The 22,318-nt window shown below is 35.2% G+C and overlaps 1 protein-coding gene across 3 annotated transcripts in view; it reads right to left on the bottom strand.

Moving 5' to 3' along the window:
* Positions 1-15,786: 15,786 nt before the first annotated feature.
* The window catches only part of ATRNL1 (attractin like 1), a 493,132-nt gene continuing 486,600 nt past the window's right edge, over positions 15,787-22,318 (bottom strand). For all 3 annotated transcript variants that reach the window (XM_084525844.1, XM_084525847.1, XM_084525839.1), the window contains one exon: positions 15,787-19,132. In XM_084525844.1, the coding sequence (XP_084381970.1) occupies positions 19,008-19,132 (125 nt within the window). In that variant the 3' untranslated portion in view covers positions 15,787-19,007. The remainder of the gene's footprint in view (positions 19,133-22,318) is intronic.

Raw genomic sequence — 22,318 nt, 5'->3', positions numbered from 1 at the left:
CCTTACCCCAGATTTTGGACAGCCTGATGGTTATCAACAGCATACTAAGTAGTGAGAAAATCCACAGTACAGGAAAGCTGGTGATGTGGGCTGGCATGGCAATAGGCAGGTCCTGGAGGTACAGCAGGTTCAAGCCAGGCAGATCTGTGTGCCAGGAAACATACAGCACCTCTATGGAAACAAGGGTCCTCGGTAAGGACAGGATTTCTGCCACAGAGCTAAATATATGTAAACAGAGGAAAGATCATGGCAGCATTTCTGACAAGAGTTAGCAGACTTCCTCTCCTGGCTCTTCTGTGTCAGCTACAGGTGGTCCCATGCCTCTTCTATACATTTGTAGCCATTCGTGCTGACCTTTACCAGGACCATGGGCTTGATGAGTGCTGGCAACCTATGGGAAACAGGCCATCAAATGCTTCTTTGGTGCTTGCAAAACATATTATGCTCAAGCAAATGTTGATAGGTGAGGAGGAAGGATGGCAGGATAAAGGGAAGAGCAGAATTAGGTGGTCAGCAGCAAGACTACAATGAAACATGAAGCTGCTGGGAACACCAAATTTCGGACTGTGGGATGGCCAGGACACTTAATTCTGCTTATTATTCCATTTGCTTATTTGCTTATTATTACATCTGTCTATCTATCTGTCTGTCTGTCTATTTTAATTATTATTTTTGGTCAGTTTTGTTCCAGCAGCAAACTATTTCTATGTGACTTGCCAAATATATACAAAACACATTTTTTCCTGTCAGGGTAAGAAATGGGTTAAGTAAACTTAGAAGTGGGTTTGTTCTCCAACTAGCATCTGTATGCCCTAATAAAGTCAGATAACTGTATTACTGGGGTAGCTTGAAAACAGACAAAATCTGCTTTCTGTTTTTCTAAATCCACAGTTAAATGATTTTTGAGGGGGATGTTTTTATGGGAGATAAAAGACCAAAATCAATGATAGGACTGTCTGAAGACTGAAGTTTCATTTTATCTCCACAAAAAATCAGGACTCAGCTATTCCAGTCGCTTTCTATTAAGTTTTGGTTCAAAAATGTCACTTGTGCTCACAGCAGCACTGAAAAGACTATTTATCTGAATCCAGCTGTAACACAGAGATTCTCTTGGATCCATTTGTTTATCAAATTAGATAAGCATACATCAGTAACACTGTTTATAACAAGAAAGTACTTGCAGGTGATATGAAACCCAAACTGTGACATGTGACAAAAATTAATGACAGTAATAAATGGTTATGAGAACAGCATGAGGTCTAAAGATAACACATATATGTGCTCAGATATAAATCTGCGGTTTAGAGAATTTAGGGGAAAAGTGCCTGTGACAGTTCAGAGAGGAAAATTACCATCTCTTCCAAATGCTTTACAAGAAATGCAACAGCTTAATCCTCTAAATTGTCTAACCCTGGTGATGGGTCTGCATCAAATTCAAGTCTAAATAAAAACTCTAGGAAGAGGATAGAGAGAGCAACACAAAATGGAAGTTAAAGATTTCACAGTGTAAAAGGATGCATGCAATATTGTTTTACTTTCCTGATTTTGCACTAACTGGGACGTCTTTTCTGGGAATATCAGCTTTTACAAAATTCCAGTGAACACAGGTTCATGGCCCAGGTAGCTGGGCAGGCAGTTGACAGTGATTACTCAGTTCCAGATCTATTGGGCCACTATAATAAGAGCTAACAAGGTTTAGGCAACATGGTTGTCTACAGTAATGGGGTGACTAGAACAGATGGTCTATGATATGGTAGTCCTCAAGTCCTAATTTTTCAGTCTTCCTTTGCAGCTGGCTCTATGTAGACTCCTGTGAGAGGAATCAGGATTAACTATTTCTTCCTAGACTCTACATTAGATCTTTAAACACAGATCTAGCTGCAAAGTGCAACTAAATAGAAATGAACCCCTACTCATTTTCTCTTTGCAGCCAACTTCTTTTATAAAAAGTGCAGTCTCCAATTCAGCTAAGCCTTTAATTGTGTGCTTAACTTTAAGTATGTGCTTAATGTCAATGGGACATATGGGTAAGTACAAAACTGCATTTTGTTGGATAGCATAAGTTACCTCAAACATTTAAATGTTTTGCTGAACTGAGGCCCTGGAAAACAGAACAAGAAAAAACATATAATTTTTTGAAAAGAAATAGTTTCCCAGTATCAGTTGGTCAAATTGATTGATTGTTGTTTTTTTTTTTTTTTTCCTCCTCATAGGTATATCACTAACTAATTTCTGTTTATCCTAGAAGGAAAGATTTCTTTGAATCTTAATTGAAACGTGGGAACTTACACTAAATAACTGAACCTTTTGCTATTGGGTGTCTTTGATCAGAATGTCAAAGATATTTGAATTATTATTTCTATTACATCATTGCTCAAGACCTTGCCATTAATATATATATACACATATCCTCTCATCTTCACTGCATTTCTACCTTACTGTAGGAATTCGGCCAGAAAAATGAGTGAGTACTGTGTATAAATAACGCTATAAAATCAACATATGCACTCACTAGGATGTCAGGGCTGTTGAGATGGTACCCTGCTGAGATCCTTGCCCATAGTTTATATATGTTTGTGTTACCTAGCAGTGGTAATGATGGTTCTAAGGCAAGAGGAGAGGTGGTATGAAATGACAAACACTGTCATTGCTTCAACCATTCCTGAATCCAGGAAAAATATTTTCCATTAATTTCTCTACTTAAACACCTTTATTTTATTTTATTTTATTTTATTTTATTTTATTTTATTTTATTTTATTTTATTTTATTTTATTTTATTTTATTTTATTTTATTTTATTTTTATTTTTATTTTCCCCACAGCTAGTTTAGTCATTGCGCTTACCATTTGCTATGAAAGACACACTGCCCCGAATCAACTGAGGTGAACAGTTTTTGGAAAGCCGTACTTGGTAGACAAAAGAAGCCTGCCTTTTGGCATCTCTCTTTCCTTTTCTGTACCTGAGCTCATCCTGTAGCAGAATGAGGTGTTACCCTGTAAAAAAAGAATAAATGAAACATGCTGGCAGAGTGTTTCTTTTCCTCTCTAGCCTTATCCAAATGTAGCACTGTCCTGTATTGCATCATGTTCAGCCTCTACTTGTCCTCTAAATCTTGCCAGAATCTACATTTTTGCCTCTTCAGCTGCAATTAATGACCACACCTATTCATCCTTCTGACAAGTCTGTTCTCATTACTTCTTCATCCTTTGACCCTTACTGGTGTCATTATCATGCTAATATCTTTTACCTTGCGTGTCTTCAGCAATGAGAGCAGTTCTTTCGCATGGCTTACTACAGAGCATTACCAGAGAGAGTCAAACATTTTCTAATGTCTCACTAATGTTTTTCTTCATTTCTTTCACATGACAAACCACAGAAATACAGAGTGGCCGAACCAGTGTTTCCAAAAATGTCACATCAAAATTCTTGTGTCTAATGCCTATGGTTTTATGTCACAATCTTAGCTGCATTTCAGTGTTAAAAAAGGGGAAGGTTGTTGGCAACTTAAGAAGTGCAATAAACAAGAGGTATCATAAGCAATATGCCAATAATTATCCTATTACTATATTTAATTTCTAGTTCCCTATCTTCCCAGTTTGTTTCTTTTCCTTGGTATTTTTGGACAGCTTAAACAGTTAACAGAAACTCCTGTCACTGGTTTTGTGGCTTCCCTTTCTAATTCTGATGCATAATATTTGGGTTATAGCTATCACTGGAGGTTTTTTTTATTTCTTTTAAACACTTCTCTTGGAGATTTAAAATGAATCAAACACATATTCCTATAGGTCTTTCATTTTGTAAACATTCTCATCTTCAAACAAAAATCTGCATTCTGGGTCATATTTGGAGATTTGTAATGTCTCTTTAATGGATTGTAAAACCAAAGGGATTATTATGATAATCTATTTTAAATTAACTTCCATTTAAACAGTAGTATATTTTTCAAAAAGATAATCGGTGTGGGAAAATGCATTCTGATTCTCAGTAAATTGTTCTAGTAATCAATTAGCCTCAGTTTTAAAACACTGTATGCCTTATTCTAAGTCCATATTTGTTTAGCTCCAGCTTCTATGCACTGGATACTGTTACACTTCTTAGTGATGTATTCACATTTCTTCAGAATCATAAAACAGCTATTTCATGTAGATACTGAAGACTGGTATCAATTCACCTATTAACCTACTATTCGATTTACTAGGTAGATTACTTTTCTTAAATTGCATGTTATTGGACTTCTTTTCTTCCATAGGCTCCAAATCATTCTTTTGTTCCTTTCTGAACCTTTGCTATTTTTCAGATTTTTTCTTAATGGGTGAAAATACGATCTGGACAGAGAATGCTAGCAATTATCTCGGTCATATCATGAACTCATCTCCCTCCTGCTTGACATTCACTGCTTACCCATTCAAAGCTAATGTTTTTCTCTTAGCCATTATATTGAACCGGGAGCTCATATTCAGACACTACCTATCACAAACTCTAAATCTTCATCAGAATCATTGTATTTCATGGGTACTTTTTTGCTATTCTGTATGTGCGATTGGAACTCTTTGTTCCTACGCAGATGACTTTGCATTTGGCTGTATTAAAGTGCATATTGTTCAGATGAGCTCACCTTATGGAATGATGCAAATCCAGAATATAGAAATGATCTGTCCTGTCATTATTTACCACTCCACTAATTTTTATGTCATCTGCAATATTTACCAGCAGAGATTTCACATTTTCTTCCAGATCATTGCTAAAGATGAACTAGCATCAGGCCAAGAACAGATTAGTTCAAATGCCTCCATAAGATGCAGATTTTCAAACACAGTACTTTTTGAAATCAATTTAATACATCTTTCAGTCAAAGTATACAGGGGTTTGAAATAAGCTCTCCATATACTATAAAAAGGTAGGGAAAGGTTAAGCTATTTTAAAAGATAAAAAATCTAGCTGACCAGGCAAGAGATTGAAAGCTATTGTTACCACCTAATAACATTTGAGGCTATTGAGTCATAAAACTTAAACATTAGCATAGAAATAAATGCAAAACCATGTGCAACAGAAAAAAAAACAACAACTCATGCCTTAGAAATAATGCAAGACAGCTTTCTCCTTCAAATGTATTAGTCTGTGTAGCTGTTGTGGTTTTCAGCTAGGATAGAGTTATTTTTTATTTTTTTTCATAGAGGCTCACATGATGCTGTATTTGAGATTTTTGATGAAAATGGTAACACACCGATGTTTACTTGTTGCAGAGCAGTGCTTGCACTGAGGCAAGGATTTCCCAGCTCCTCATGCGGCCCTGCCAGCGAGGAGGCTGGGGATGCCCAAGGAGCTGGGAGGGGACACAGCCAGGAGAAGCTGGCCCAGGCTAGCTGAAGGGATGTCCCATACCTTACTACATCATGTTCAGCAATAGCAGCTGGGGTAAAGAAGAAGGAAGCAGGGGACATTTGGAGTGATAGTGTTTGTCTTCCCAAGAAACCATTACAAGCCCTGCTTTCCTGGAATTGGTCGAACATCTGCCTGCAAATGGAAAGTAGCAAATGAATTCCTCATTTTGCTTTGCTTGGGGCTGGGTGCACAGCTTACATTTTATGAAGTAAACTGTCTTTATCTCAACCCATGAGTTCTCATACTTCTACCTTTCTGATTCTTTCCCCCATCCCACCTGGGGAGAGTGAGTGAGCAGCTGTGTGGTGCTGAGCTGCCTGCTGGGTTAAATCACAGCAGTTGTCTTACAGTGAATGAGACATAATATTCAGAAAAATAACTTCTGGTAGCCTAGGTGGATAGAGAGAGGTATCTGCCTACTTTGCCCCCACAATACAACCAAAACTTGGAGAGCATGTGGATGCACAGAGGCAGGTTTGCATATGCATTTCTCATCCCAGGAATGGCCCAATATATATGGCAGCATTACAATAACCTAATTCTGTCCTTTCTTTTTCTTAGTCAGCATAGTACATGGTAATCTCACATGAGCCTGCATCTTGCAAGTTATGCAGGGTTTTGGCAGAACTGTCACTTCTCTTATAATACAATGCATTTTGGGCTTGAATTCATTATTAAAGAAATAAAATTTGTCTAGGATTAGTCAGTCCAAATGCAACACTTTATGTTTAATTTTTAGTGATTTATCTAGGTCATATATCATTATCTGATATACAACAAAACTACACATTTATCTAATCTTGTAGTAGGAAGGATCCAATTATTATAGCAATATGGGAGTAACTGTAATAAACTGGAAATTTTGTTTCCTCTGGCTTGGATGTGACTATTTAGGAATATTATTCTTATCAGTTGGAAAGAAAAAAGGCAAAGATTTGTAAGGATTTCAAAACTGCTTGCCAAGAAAGTCCTCTGGTTCCTCTCCTTTAGCCTTCCAATACCAATCTCCCCTTATTATTTAGAAAGGTCAAATACTAGAGATTCCTACTGCCTTCCATTCTCTGCAGTATAAATGGCCAAATATTTTTCTCACTTTTTGGCTAGGAAGTAGTTTAAATTAGGCAAAAAGGTGTGGTTAAATCTTGCTGGTTACTCTGATGTGTATGTCATAATCCAGACAAATATGCTATCCTATTATTGTTAAATCAGAGTTAAATCCAAAACTTGTTGTCTTAGTCATCTGCATTGGTGTAGGACTCTGCAATAATGTATATTAAACAGAGGTTGAAGGCTTAAGTCTTTGTTCGTCCCTTATCAGTGCTAGTGTTTGTTTGTTTGTTTGTTTGTTTTTAATCACGTGTAACAACATTTGAAACAACTTCAGTCTCCTTGTGTTAAATATTACAAACTTTCTTATTGCCAACAGGACAATGCAGATATTTAAGTATTCTTCAACTTTACAAGCTTTACTATGCTTTACTTTTCCTAAATATTTTTACTTAAAGCATAATATATGTTTTAACTCTCTAGCATGTGCACACTATTTTATAGCCCTGAACTTCATGGAATTAATAGGGGTTTAAAGGTAATAAGGCTCATCTGTTTTATGAAGGGGATGAGCTTCCTTGACATGCTGATATTTTGTGGGTACCAGGGTTTCTGGGTGCCAATAGAATTAGACATATGGGGTGAAACTGGTAAGAGTTAAATCACGAATTACATTTTCTAAAAGTGGAAACATGAAATCACCCTTTCGTTATACTTGCATCTGACAAAATACATTATCATATGTTTTTGCTTGAACAGTGTAAAGATCATTCAAAACAGATACAATTGCAAATCTGGAAAGATCACACTTACGTGGAGCCCTGACAACGTGATCTCATCAAGCTAGAACTTGAAATTGCAAGTGTCACTTCAGATAAGATCAGAGAATGCTTCCTGTCCCAATGATGTGACATTATCAGGTTTGAGACTATAGCAAAGGCACATGCACATTTTTGTGAACTAACAAGGCAGATTGAGAACACGCTGGTTGGCAGGATATTTTAGATCCTTAGATTGCCTTGAGCTGGGCATAATTACAGCTCCATTATTTATTTATTTATTTATTTATTTTCCACATGGGAGAGCCATCTCTAAGAGTAAAAGAGGAGGGTACTTACTGAAGAAAAAATGTTGATCTTTTAATTAACAGGTTCAAGCATCAGTGTATGGACAGCTTTTGAGTGGGGAAAAAGCCATATTCTATAAGAAACTCTTAAACAGCTGTGCTTCCATTTGTACAGAAATCATTTAACATACAGATTTCTGCTCTTTCAGTGTTGGCATATTTATGCTTGCTTAGAGAAAACCATATAAAATTGAGAATTTACTACCACTACATTACATGAAACTCATCCTTACGTTAGGTCATTAGGAATTTATCAGCATTTTTTTCCTGTCAATTTGGACTCCTGAACTACAAAGTAAACACAATGGTTCACAGTCCTAAAGAAAGGGCAAGGGGCATAAAGCCAATTAGATTTTTTGGCTCTACCTCATTTTGGCATTGTTCAGAGTACACAGCACTTCTCAAGGAAGCAATTCAGAACTAGAAGTTAGGTACCTGCCCAAAACAGAATTTGTGCATTCAAAGCAGTACTTGGGAAGATGCTGGTGGTCATGTGAGAACCTGCAATATGAGAATGTTTTTCCTACCACAAAAAACCTCAAAGTCATGAAATACTTCTCCTTCTGATCTGGCAATTCCTTAGCACCTACAATTTGCCTTTAATTGAACAGGTGCGTATACAAGAATATCTATTTATGTTTTTTACTTAGATGTCCTTCATGGCTTTAGCACTCTCAGGTGGCTGAAGACCTCTGAAGCCAAGGCTTGTGAGCACACCCTCGCTGTTGAAACCATGGGAGCAGAAAGTGCACATCGGTAGTTTTTGCACAATGGAAGACATGAAGGCTATTGCAGTAAAGCAGCTGGGGGAGGCAGAACCATGAAGTGCTTTTGCCTCAATGTTATAAATAAATGTACTTAGAAGTAAAATATTGTTTTATCAGACATACACATGCGCTACTCAGAAACCATGTTGTTTCATGTAGCATGGGGCTGCAGCATCTGAAATACTAATTCCATGCACAGAGGAATGCAGAAGTTCACTTTGCCCAATATATTTTATAAAAAAATAACATTTAAATGGAGAGTACTCTATCCTCAAAAAACAGCATTCCAACCCCCCCCCCCCAATGACTCTTCTGAAAGAACAAAAAAAATGCCAGCTTCCTATACTATGTTTGACAAAACATGAAATTATAACAGTGCATAACTAAGAACCTGTGGTGAATGTTTTGTAGGAGCATAGCTCTTCGAGTTCCTTGTTTTTGCACAAATGTTCACACCAGCTAGAGGAAAAATATACCACATGTTCTTTATCTTAACAAACTTCCTTGCATTGATTAACGCACTGTTTTATGAGACCTGAAAGAACAAAGTTAAATGAACAAGAAGTGAAAACTTATGATGGATGTGTCCCTCACAGCATTTAGATCTTTTCCACTTGATTAAAAATTCCTAGTTCCTCTTCACTGAATTGTTTAGTTTTTTAGCAGTCTCTGTCCTGATTAAAACAAATTAGCATCAAAGATCCCCAGTTGAATGAGGAATCATTAATTGAGAAACATGCAATGCTCCTTAATTACCTTAGAACAGTCAGAGAACAAATAATCTTAGGTTTCAAAGGGGTTTGCATGCACTGTGTACCGTGGGCTTATTCTCCGTGTCTGTTGGAATAAAAGTAGACTTGCCTATACCGTTGAGGGATATCAGTACAAGCTTCAGTAAACACATTGTAGATTGTTTATCTAAAGTGGAAAAAAAAAAAAAAAAAAAAAGCAATGGCTGACTAGAAGAGAGAGACGTTTCATTTTATTATGTTGATCATAGCTTTCAATTTGCTTTGCATATGCCAACATTGACTGCGAAAGAATGAAAGCTGTTCTTTATTGATACAAATTTAAATATTTCTGAGTACAACACTTCAGCTTTAGAAGCACCTAACAAAATGTCAGCTACCTAGGAACAGAGAGTAACTGTGCAGCTTGGAATAGCAGACAAAAGGCAGCAAACTTTCACGAAACTTGGCTCAAAAGGAAACCAAGGAGTATATACTATTCCTTGGTGGTATGCTCTTTGTTACAGAGTTCTTCCAACAGTTGGGTTTTTTAGGCTATGATTCAGATTCCACAGGTCAGCACAGTTACTGTTAGCCTTCAGAGAAGAAGGAATAACTGACTTTTTTAAGGGCACAATATACTTAACTAACATGGATATCTTTACATTTGCTTTGCTTTGCCAGCTCATAGAAGAAATTCTGCAGAAAAAAATGTCACTTGATAACACCAAGTGTATTCCTGGAGAAGGTTTGTTGGATTGATATGGTTTTGTCACTAAGGCTAATCCAGCAAGTGTTGCTAATTTAGACACTGGACAGCAAAATTAAATGCTATTCAGAACTACCTGAACTACTTGGGAAAGAGCTAGCTTGTACCAGTGCCAGTATCCTGTGCTCTCTCAGTGAGCTAATTAGCTCTGCAGAGAAGTAAGCTATTAGCAGTGACGCAGCACAGTGCTCATGCAGCTATGCCCTTCTGGTACCAAGATGTAACACACCTAGAGTTAGGCAGAGGGCTCTGCACCATAATACATTATCCTATGTAGGAGTATCCTTACAATCTTTACATACAAAACTCCTGATGCAATTTTACACAGTGCATGTAGTGCTCATAAAATGTTCCAAATGATTATAAAAAACACCACTGTTATACTTTTTTAAAGAGTTTCCACACCACAAGGAAGTTTTGGGCTTGCTCCCAGTTCCTATAAATCTGTGCCATTCCTCTGCTGCCAATGAAGTTTTGCTGACATATCTCAAAAAGGTGATCCATTAAAGGATTTGACCTAAATCTTATGTTCTGGCCTTAGTACTCTGGAATCTGAAGGACAAGGATTTACTTTGTTTGATCCTTTTTCATTTCATAGCCATTAATTTCTGTCCCAAACTGGAAGCGAGAAGATTTCATCAGGGCTCATTCGTCTCCTAGATAACTAAAGATGGCCTTACTGTGCAGAGAGGAATTAATGACCTGATGAACTAAGAAACCTCAGCAGAGATGTTGGCTTTCTATCCCCATCGCTACTTCATTGTTCAGAGGCTGGGGGGAATGGGAGAGGTGTGGCAGAAGTGGTCTGCCACCATTTCACTCTATGAAACACCATGGCTGTGCTATGTTTGAAGATAACTCGCCAGATTGAACATCCCCTGTTTGGGCTGTTGTGAAACACTTTGTTTCTGAATCAGGGTTAGCTGCTGAACTGCCCAGCTCCAATATGCCTGGGGCAACCAAGCCACACAGAGAGCCGTAACTCTGGCTGCCTGACACAGCTGAGCATGGTTTTCAGGTTCAAGTATTGAACACAGATGTCTGAATTATGTCCAAGTCCCTTATGGTTATTTATGTCAAAATCCAGAGATAGACTACTCAGTTAGAACAGCAACAATGTGAATAAGAGAGAGCTTTTCCTAGGTAGAAACAATTCTGTTAGGAGCCCAGCTTGCAAAAGGTGTGAAAGTAACTTAAGTTAGAATCTGATATTCTTCAGGAAATAATCTACATTTCTGCATATTCACTGTAATGGTGCCAATAATAGCAACATCTCTCTTCCTTTACTTGATCCACTCGTAAAGAAAAATCCTCTTTAAGTTAGAGACTATATACAAGAGCCAACAGAGTTCCAAAGTACTCCTTCTGGACTGGTAATTTTTAAAACAAATGCAGCTTGTTGTAACAGATCCTTGAGCAAAGACAGGGTAAATCAAAAATTCTCAATGTTTCAATTTTGAGCTACCATTGAGACACATAATTTTAAAAGCACCTTTCAAAAATGAATTTATAAAATACACTAAAAATCAGTGGCTTAGTGGTGAAGAGAGCATAAAGCTGTATGCTTTCCATTTGACAATACAGGGAGAGGCACAGTGGAAGGCAAACCATATAAAATGGTGTCAAGTTAAAAACAGATGAGAACATCTATACAGCTATCTGATTAATTTACTTAAAATATTTTGTTTTCTTAAAAGATGTCCCTCCTGCACAAAACAACTCCCAGATCTACTGTACTATAGAAATGTAGCAATGGTTTAGCACACCTGCTCACGTTAGGAGGTTCCTGAATCCTGATCTGTGTCAGATTACGTTATTAATGCTTGCATTTGAAGGCTTTTTCTTCTCAAAAGAGCTCAGAAGCTTGGGAAACACTTGAATAAGTAATGGAGAAAGATAAAATAGTAGATGTCTAAGGAAAGGATAGAATCTGAGGACATGGAATGTTTTGAGGGCATACAGTCCAAAATAATCCAAAATGTAACGTGGGGGAATGGGAACAATCAAAGAGTCAATTTGAACATATGCTACAAATAAAATTACAAAGTCTGAGAGGTTCAGGAATCAATGAGTAGCAGGAAAGGACAGGTTTGAAGCTTTTGAAGATATCTATATAAAGTGAACAGGTGATGCTGATACTAAGTGTAAGATGATGGAGATGTGGTAAGAGAACTGCTGAAGAAACTAAAAGCACTAATTCTAAGAACAGAGACAGCAGTAGTTGGAAAGGAATCAGGATCAGCATGTGGCAAGGACTGCATGTCTTCAGAACCTGGATTGGATTCACAATGAGATTGCATCAAAAGAAGATGCCAACAGAATAAGCCAAAGACTGATTTGAAAGGCATGGTGGAAAGGATGGAGCAGAGAAGGAATATTAATGGCTGAGATCACTGATAAGAAAATCTGAATTTAGAGGAAAGGGCATAAATTTCTTGAAAACCTGTTGAACAATGAAAATATTTTATTTTCAACAAAGAAAGTTAGAGGGATGGACCTGAGCTGTTTGTGGAAGTCAGTTCTGAAGAGATTCAAGAATTGCTTTGGGAATAGCTCTATGCCATGTGTTTCCATGGTTGCCATTAAGGTATTAAAAACAGGAGGAGATAAATAAAGACTGTGCAGAGTAATTTTATTGGTTTCATAGATCTGAAAACGTTTCAGAGCATTGGAATGTGGTTTTCATAAATAGAATGTAAAACCTGGTGTGGTGCCTTTCTTAAATTCTATAAAGCTCTCTCAGAAGACTTTTTTTTTTTTTTAATTTTACAAAAAAGGTACATTTTTTTAATTTAACAAAGAAGGAACAGTTCAGCAACACCAATGGGGATTCTGGAAGAGGGTTCTATCAAATATTAAATATTTTCATGAGATATTTGATAAGACTATAAGACTACGATCAGAATGAATACACATAACTAAAAGATTTTAAAGAAATCTTATCTATCATAGCCTTTCAACTATACTGGGAGGATTTATAACTTCATAAAAAATTTTTAGAAATGCACATTCACTATTTCCAATGAGGAAGATGGAACATGAAGAGTGCAAAATCTCTGGCCCATTTATTATAAATGAGGGATTAAAGCATGGAAATGCATTATGCCCAGTGCTCTTCAGCATGGTTAAAATGGTAAATCGCTAACATTTTCACACTATAATGAACATCAAAATAGTGGAGCACCTTTGAGAGCTTATGTCCTGGGCAACTGTGAATGAATCAGGAGGTGTTGTACAAAGACTACATACTTAAAGTAGAAAAATGGAGAATAAGGTAAAAATCAATCATCTGAGAAAGCTGAATAACCAAAGATATCAGTAAGCCAAGTAGTTTAGTAAATAGCACAAATTTACCAACAATTTACCAACAAAAGGAAAGTGACCTCAACAGTATGAACAGCCAGAAAATATTTTTGTTTTTTGTTTTCCTCCACATTAATTATGCTTCAAGTTTGGGTGTAGAAAACTATAACATCTAGCACTATTAAATAAAGCTGATACTAAATAACATAATAACAAAAATACACTCAGTGCTCATAGTGCCTGTTTGCCTGTTATTTTTAGAGCACTAAAGAGCACCAAGTACTCTCTAAACATTAATTAATTAATCTTCAATATTCCCATGTCATTAGTAAAGTTAATTTTGTCATTCCCAAGTATTTAGTTAGGAAACCTGAAGCAGGAAAAATTATTTTCTAAATTCCAGTGTTCTATTTAGTAGCAAAAACAAAATCATCTACATTAATATGTTTAGAAAGATTTTTATACCTGACCATTTGTCTTTTTGTGCTGTGGGGAGGAGAGAAGAGAGGACTTACAGGAAAAATAACATATTTCCTTACTGAGAGAAAGCATTCTGATGCAGACAATTTGGGTAGAGCTCTGTCAAAAAAACATCCATGGTAATAATCCTAATAAGCATTATTTTTTTATAACTATGGTTGTTTTTTTTTTTTTTTTTTTTTTTTTAAGTATATTTTATAATCAAATATATTTAAAGAGTTTTAAGTCATCACATGGGAAAAATAATTTGTTCTTCATGTTAACCACTAAAAATAGTGCAATAATAATGATTTTTGGCAAATACCTGTAAAGTAATGTTTAACAAGAAACTCAGATCTTCGGTAGAATAAGATGGTCAAATATCTTCTAGAGGTGTGCTTGAAGAGTTCCATGTCATTTTTTTCTTGCTTCTTGTCTAACAAAAACTATGTCAGAAAAAAGCCTTTGCTAAAATTGCACAACAGCTAAGCAATGTTTTGGTGATAACATCCCCCAAATAGAAAGGTAAACAGTTATTGTTAAATAAGTAACAATTTTCTCAAACTCCAAATTCGTATAAGCTTCCTGTAATAACTCTGGCCTTAATTTATCGTTGAAAAGCTGTTATAGAAAAATAGACTGAAAAATAAATACATGTGCCACACTCAGTCTTGGAGTCCCTGAAAATACTAACAGCAAATTGATAACCCTATGAAGCATTACCTATGGAGTACTTTAAACCAAGTTCTGTATCATCTCTCATAAGGATAAATACATTTGAGGCTTCATTTCTGCAAAAATGACCGCTAGCATACACACAAAGAGTCACTGATTCAGTTAAAGTCTTCAGACCATTTGATACAATACGTGAGAATAAGAGGAAACCAAGAAAATGTTCTGATTTAGATCAGCTGTGAAACTGATTGTGTAACTCCATAAAGAAATGCTTCCTGTGTGTTTTAAAGACTTTTTTCCCTCTCTTTGTTCATCATTTACAACCTTGCTTACTTATTTTAGAAGAAGAAACTTTTGAATATTTCAGAAGTGGTGCAAAGAATTTTTTTTTTACCTAAACATGACTGAGCTTCAAATAGCACGACTGAAGAAATATTGGCAAATTAAAGCCTAGGGTAATAATAGTCCCCTTTTGACTTCACAGTGAATTTCAAGGGGCCACTAGAATTTCAAATAAATACACAAATGTTGATTTTCAACATCAGAAATATCTGTAGCTATGTGGCTACACATGTAATATAGAAATATAAGTATGGATTTTGAAAGTGAAATAACATTAAATACAGAGAACATGAAACAAGATATGGCTCTGATTTATTCAAGCCCAGATTCTGCAAGACTGCTTTTGAGAGATTTGTTCTCTGTGTTTAACAAGCAAGCACAGCTGAAACCAATATGGGAAGTTGCGGGTACCTGTAAGGCAATGGGAATTTTGCTATTGTTGTCAGAGGAACTATATTTATTAGAAGCATGTAAAATATCACTAAGTAGTTCATACTTTACTTTAGAAACTACCTGACAAGAGAATCAGTAAATTACAGCTTTAACTCTGCACTTTAAACACTGAAAAACTATTTTATTGATTTTTTTTTTTTTTCAGCAATGTCAAGAATTCTAGATAGGACAACATTGCATTAGAAAAGAGAGAGATTGTTAATTACCTTTAACAGAGAATTTTCTTTTACTGTCAAGAAACCTTTCATATGCTTTTTTTTTTTTTTTAATGGTAATATAATTAGATACATAATGATTTTATAATTAAATTTATACTATGAAAGTTATTATGCATGAAGACTGAATGCCAGTTAAAGTGATCTCAAACTAAAATTCTTACCATCGGGATTCCATCTCTCTGCATGAGATTACTTAGAAAACAATTATTTCTGCAGATTTTACACATAGTAAATGCAAAGTCTCAGTGTGAATTTGTCCAAAAGATTCTGGCTTGGGAAGATCGGAGGGGATTTTAAAGAGAGCAGTCAACTATGAAAACTTTTAAATCAGATTAATCTGAATATTCCCAATTAATGGTATCTTCATGCATTAATATATCTAGAATTTAGCTTTTTAGATATAATTTTAATAGGGGTACCATACAAATAACCTTTTACTTATTTATTTATTTTATGTATAGGTGCATTAACATTCCATTACATTTCAAGGGAATGTAATGAATGAAGGAAGTATTCTAGTGTGTTATTTATATGTGCACAAATTTTATTTAAGTAGTTTCAGGACTTTTTATAAATATACATGTACAGAGAAGAAATGAAAGACTGATAAGCCCATGCTACCATGGACAGTCTATTTTGAACAGTAATTTTGAACAGTCATAGCTGCTGAATTTCCCTCAGCAGAATCAATGGGCTGAGAGGGCTGGGGGTGGAATCCTGACAATCAAAACTTCACTATGGGCTTACTTTCCAGAACAGCATTTAGTCATGTATTTTTGCCCAACATAAATCACACTAGGGTTAAAACAGGCCATTCAACATTTTCTGACTCTAAGAAAGAGTTCAAATGTTAATCTTGGAAAGCAGGGTTTAACAAAATTGGCTTTCTCATGAAGCAGTCATAATATGATAGTTGATAAAACATCTCATCTGATGTACAGAGGTCATTATTAAAAAGCTAGGACTTGCCAATCACTGACAGAATGTTGCTACCAGACATATCATACTATTCTTATACCTTTAAAATAGAAAGTGGTAACAGTTACTCTGAAGCTTTGGTTTGAAGTCTGTTGGCAATTTTCTGGTATTTAGGTTTGGCCATTATATAACTATTTCTCTCCATTTATTTTATTATTATATGTGTTTACTAATTTGCATGCAATTATTAGGGACCCTGGGAGAAGAAAGATACATTAAGAAAAAACATTCTCAGAGTGAATGAAAATGCTGAATGATCCCATAACAAACATGCTTTTCTTATACAAGAAAGTAACATTCTTTACTGTTAACATAATAAAATATTTGCCCATCTCCAATGTTGCAATAAAATATTTTAATCCCTTTTAAATTCATATCTGCTTTTCAAGTAATTGTAAAACTCCAGTTGAGATACAGAAAAGTAATCCTTTGTGAGTACAGTCAGAACTGCTCTACAAGAATACATGGTCTTTCTGTGCACAGGGTTTCCAGTACACTCAAAAAACACACACTGTATATTTCTTATGTGAAATGTTTAGGTTGAGGATAATACAGAGCTTGGAAAATATTCCAGACAAGTGGTTCTTTCCTTTTCTTAAATGTATGTATCCTATAAACCAGTTCTACTGGCTTATATTCATTTGAACAGATCAACTTGAAAACCAACAGAAAGGGTTGTTTAAAAAAGACCTTTTTTTTCACTGTATTAAATAGCACTGATTGAAAGTTCCCAATAGGAGCTTTAAGAAGGAGTTTTTGAAATTTTAAGATATAAGAGATTGAGGTCAGAATAGGCAATAAAAGTCACAAGATTGTGATGACATTATTTTAGGATAATAATCTTATTTTAAGATATGAAAATATTGAAGCAATCATGCCAGCATAAGAAATAATTATATCATAATTCATAAGTGCATAATTTATCAAAACAATAGAGCAGTCATGGTTAGATGCAACCTAATATTTCTGTATAAGATATAACTACACACTGTACAATCGTTCCTTTTTATAGTTATTTTTACACTTAGTCCTCACCCAAATTAATTTAGCTGAGTACTTCAAGGTATGAATGGCATTACGAAATAAACACAACTCACAACAGGGCTTTATTACTGCTACTGCACCACCATGGCATGCAAGTAACTATGTAGTCAACTATAAACAGTAAAATGTCATCATTTTCCTGAAATAAAAAGAACATGAAAAATACAGATATAGTAGTAAACATCAATTATCTTTTTATATCTTTCATATTTACCAAAAGTCTATCATTACACGAGGAATTTATACCTCTGTATCAGTCTCCTGTACTAGCATGGTGGCAAATTTGTAGCTGAGAAACTACACTTTCAACAAGCTCATACAAAACTACTTTTTTCATATTATAATGCTGTCAACGTGTAATGCATAAATTAGAACATGACACGTTTGCTACCTACCCCTAGCATACTCTTACTTTTTTGTATATTTGTGAATTTTGAGCAAATAAAAAGCCTGAGGGTCATTAAAGCTGTTTGCTAGGTTATTTGTGGTGGTGACCTAGCCCCCAAAAGGCTAATGTCCAGTGAAAAGGAAACTCTTTTGTCTGCATGTTGTTGCTGAGTACTGATTGTGTGAGGATCCATACTGGATGTTGAATTTCAGAACCACTGTTGAAAGCAACTTGAATTTATAAATACTTATTTAATGTTTGGTTTGCAGGGTTGCTTTGATAGTGATGCTGAGATGAAATTTTGCAGCTGGGAGATCAACACCATCAGAAAACCATACTTTGCTGTTAAACAAGGGTCAAAGTGCTGACTGGGATTCATTTCTTCTGTTTGAAGGTCAGAATAATTTGTAGATACTAGAAATTTCGGTATTGAAATGGGAGCAGATATATTGTAGGGTAACAGCAAGTTAGACTTGCAATCTTGGAGACTCTCTTGGAAAAAATGCCAAACTTGATCACAAAAGAAACTTTCTCATGCTCAATCAATTTTGCTAATGAATTGCCTGGCATGGAAGTCTCACATGAGCTGTTTGTAAAATATCTCAGTCCGAATTCTGAAAAGAGTATTAGGAATAGAAACATGAAAGCCCAACCATCACTCTGTAGCAACACAGATTACATTTCTGAACCTTTTGCAAGTTTAAAAAAAAATAAATTTGAAATAATTTATTTTTTTTTTTTTAATAGAATTTTCCTTTAAATATTACTTGTGGTATTCTCAGATTCTACCTATGCTAAACTCAAAAGTTGCCTACCTATTTTGGGCAATGGTAAAAAAACACCAAAATCCAAATGATCCTCTGTAGTTCCTGCTTACTTGAAAGACATCTTAATTCTGATTACAAGGAAAGAACTTTACAATTCTCATTGTTACATTAAGCAATACAAAAATGTCCTTTAGTTTCCTGGAATTTGCTTAATTTTCAATTATACAATTTCCTTCTACATTACAAAACAACATACATTTTTCCTAGTTCTGCTGAAGGATTTTCCCTGCTCTGATTTGTTCAGCATTAAGAATGCTAGGTATTTTATTTAATCTATTGTTGATATCAGAATCCACTCTTTTCATTAAAGCTCATCAAATATACCTACCATAAGTCTGTTCTGCTTTGGGGTATAGTAGGCCGTGTGACTAACAGAGCACAGTACCTTATATGTTCATTCATAGATTTGCCTCCATAAAAACTGAGGCTGTAGTATAGCTTTCAATGGAAGCCATTTAAAAAGAAAACATTACAGAATATACAATTGAAGTTGTTGAATCTCAGACACAAGTTCCTTGACGTGTTGAAAGATGATGTTTTCGATTTCTGACTCCTGAACTCTTATCTTTACAATCCGCAGGTTTTTGTTGTGAAATGTCTATCAGTGCACTTGCAATTGCAAGACCTGTAAGATAAATAAAGGGAAAACAGAATTTAATGCTCGGCTTTCCTGAGAAGACTTCCAAAGCAGTGTGGTGGTACCTTTCATGCAGTTTTTATACTTTCACAGAAGAGATCAGCTTTAATTTAGAGGTAGGTAACCAAGTTCTCTCTTTCTGAAATGATACCTGCTAACAATGAAGAAACAGGAAGAAAGTGCAGTTAGTAGACTAGACTGGGAATCAGGAGAGCCATGTTCTGTGTAAGTTTCCTATGGATTCGTTGCGTGATCTCAGCTTCACCTCTCCTTATCACCATTTTCTTGGTTATGTGGAACAGAAGCGATCTGACATGGATTTTCTCTTAATAAATGTTTATGCACTGCATTTAGAAATAGATGAAGCTAGCATATCAGAAAGTAAGGGCAAAATGTAGACCATAGTTAGGACACAACTGTACCCTTGAATACTTCCCTTTTCAATATATGTGCTTTCCTGTCCCGAGAGGTTATTATTTACCATGAATAAAAACATATGAAAATATACTTCCAGAATGCATAGACTTATGAACAGACAGTGAAACATGATGATGTTGAACTGTATTAATTCTAAATGTGGTCAACTCACACAAACTCTTCCAAACTGTGGTTAAATTGTCAATATTTCACAACCTGTTATAAACTTAACACAGCATTACAAAGGGCGTAGACAGGCATGCCTAGGAAATGAGTAGTTTAAGAATTTACTATCATTTTATTGTTACTGAAATGTTTAATCAATGGTAGTTTTGTTTGTTTGTTTGTTTGTTTTTAATTCACACAGGTGATATTTCAATTAAATGGATTAGGACTATTCACATCATTCATGTGTTATACTCCACCACGGCCACAATAAAACAGTTATATTTGCAAAAGTACATTTAAATATGCGCATAATATAGGCCAAGATTGTGCTGCTTCTCATACTCCCCAGTACATCACAGTCTCTCAAGTATCCTGAAGAATTTATGCAATTGCAAATGGTAACACTATATTCTTTACTTCACAAAAATGTTGCAACAATTAACTAATGTGCATACAGCTTTTTGAACATTCATAGCACTATAATGTAAAATGCTAAGTACAATAATCATGGCTGCATTTCAGGATATGTAAGAGCCAAGATTAATTAAGTCTTTTTTCTCACATACACATACATTTCCTGGCATGAGCCAGTGATGCTTTAAATTGGACTTTGATAGATGAAATTTTTGAAATCTTCAAGGCACCTTTATCAGCTGTATCTGGTAATAGAAAATTCAAAGATAAAATCAAAACAATGCTTGCTTACACATGATCCTGGTTTTAACAACGAGGCTTAGAGAGTATGCTAAATGGAATGAATATTATTAGGAAAACAGACTTTCAATTTTTTTATAAGATAATTTAAAATGTGCTTGGATGCATGATGCTAGCCTCGCTTTACATAACAATTAACAAAAAGGAAGAACTATTTTCTTCAAATCTAATGCTGCATACCAGGATATGCTGGCATGCTGTTAGAGTTCCATTAAAATCAGGTCACTCTTAGAAGATCATTTTTCAAACGTCACACAAATCATCTGATGAAATTCATTTATTATGTTCTCTAAGCCCTGCATAGTTCCTTGTTATCAAAGCAATACAATTAACTGGGAGAACAATTCATTATTTCAGACTGGAGGTCTAAAGGAATTTCATTTACCAAGTCAAGCTGATACACAGACACTGCAAGCAAGCAGAATTTGCATCAAAATATAACAGCAAAATTGATAAAAATGCTGTGGCTTAAATATTCATTAAAAGAAAAACAACAAACTTTCCCTTTATTTTACGGGTTTTGTATCTAAACAACAAATGTGACTACTTTTATAGTCATTAAGTTGGAATTGTAAAACCTGTAATACTTTATATCTGTTGCCCCTGTTCATAAATTATTCCATTTACCTGCCTTCCCTGAACACTGCCAGATAAACATCCTACTTACCAAACTGGTATTTTCTGAACTAGTATGTGGTTTCTGCTTGCTTCTGACTCTTAAGTAAGGTGGCAGAAAGGAACAGTGGAATAAGTAAACATGACACAAGCAGAATCAGTGGGTCACCTTTAATAGTCTAATTTCTCAAAATTCAAGCCTACCTACAGAACCAGTCCTATTTTTAAGTTTAGTTTGTTTTTCTACTAAATGTTATAGAAATAACCTGACCTAGTTCTGCGAAGCTAAAACAATCTGTAGCTTGTTTTATGTATATATATGGAAAGATCATTAAGAAGTGAGCCCAGTCAAATACATAAGTGGAAAGTTTATTTTTGTAAGACATAATTGCAACCACAATGAGAAAAATACCAGAGAAAGCAATACAAACTTGGTTATCTTTAGCAGAACTATTGTCTTTCCTAATGGAAGTTAAATGGTAATAGTTTATTCTCAGGAAGTAAGTGTCTAATCATAAAATTACTGGTGTGTGAATTTTTTATATTTTTCATACAATTATGCAAAACAATTAATAAGTACAGGAATAAAATACAGCACATCAAATGAGATTGCCTTCAAAAGCATGTTCCCGATTTATATACAAACAGCACTTTAATTCTGCATTTGAACAAAAGCATTGGAAAAAGTCATTCATTTTGAGATGCTCTCCTCCCAGTCTCTGTAAAAACAGGCAGTACTATATATTTTAATTTTCCAGCAAAACAGCTTCATTAGGCGTGAAAGGTTAATTGCAGGTTTAAGTGCAGTTCAGGGAACAGTGCACGGGTCTGTAGTGAATAGCACAGTCTGCTACAGGAAGGCTGAGTGCTATAAACTGTTTGCCCCGCTGAAATGTTTTACTACCTCATTTACTAACTGTCTTCTTTTACTGCTTGTATTTGTAGTTCTTCTAAACCTTTAATAGCTACAGTTTTATTTCACTGTAATCAGATTTAAATGGAAATACCCATGCTGGGATGTTTAAATGCTTTTCCTCTGATTGTATACAGCTACATTTGTACTGATGTAAGGCTACGCTATCTCTCAAAGTAGAAAAAACCCTAACATTGAAAAAGTTAGTCCTACATGCTGTCTTGCATATTTAAAACCCTTTTCTCCTCCTCTATTGTTCATTTTAATGAGAAATACATCGAGTTCTTCCTATTATTTTGTTAAAAGTAAGGGAACAAAGAATGACCCCAGATTCGTGGTTTGGCAGG

Source organism: Aythya ferina (genome assembly GCF_964211825.1).
Source record: "Aythya ferina genome assembly, chromosome: 7".
Lineage (NCBI taxonomy): Eukaryota > Metazoa > Chordata > Aves > Anseriformes > Anatidae > Aythya > Aythya ferina.
This window is presented reverse-complemented; position numbering and strand designations above follow the sequence as displayed.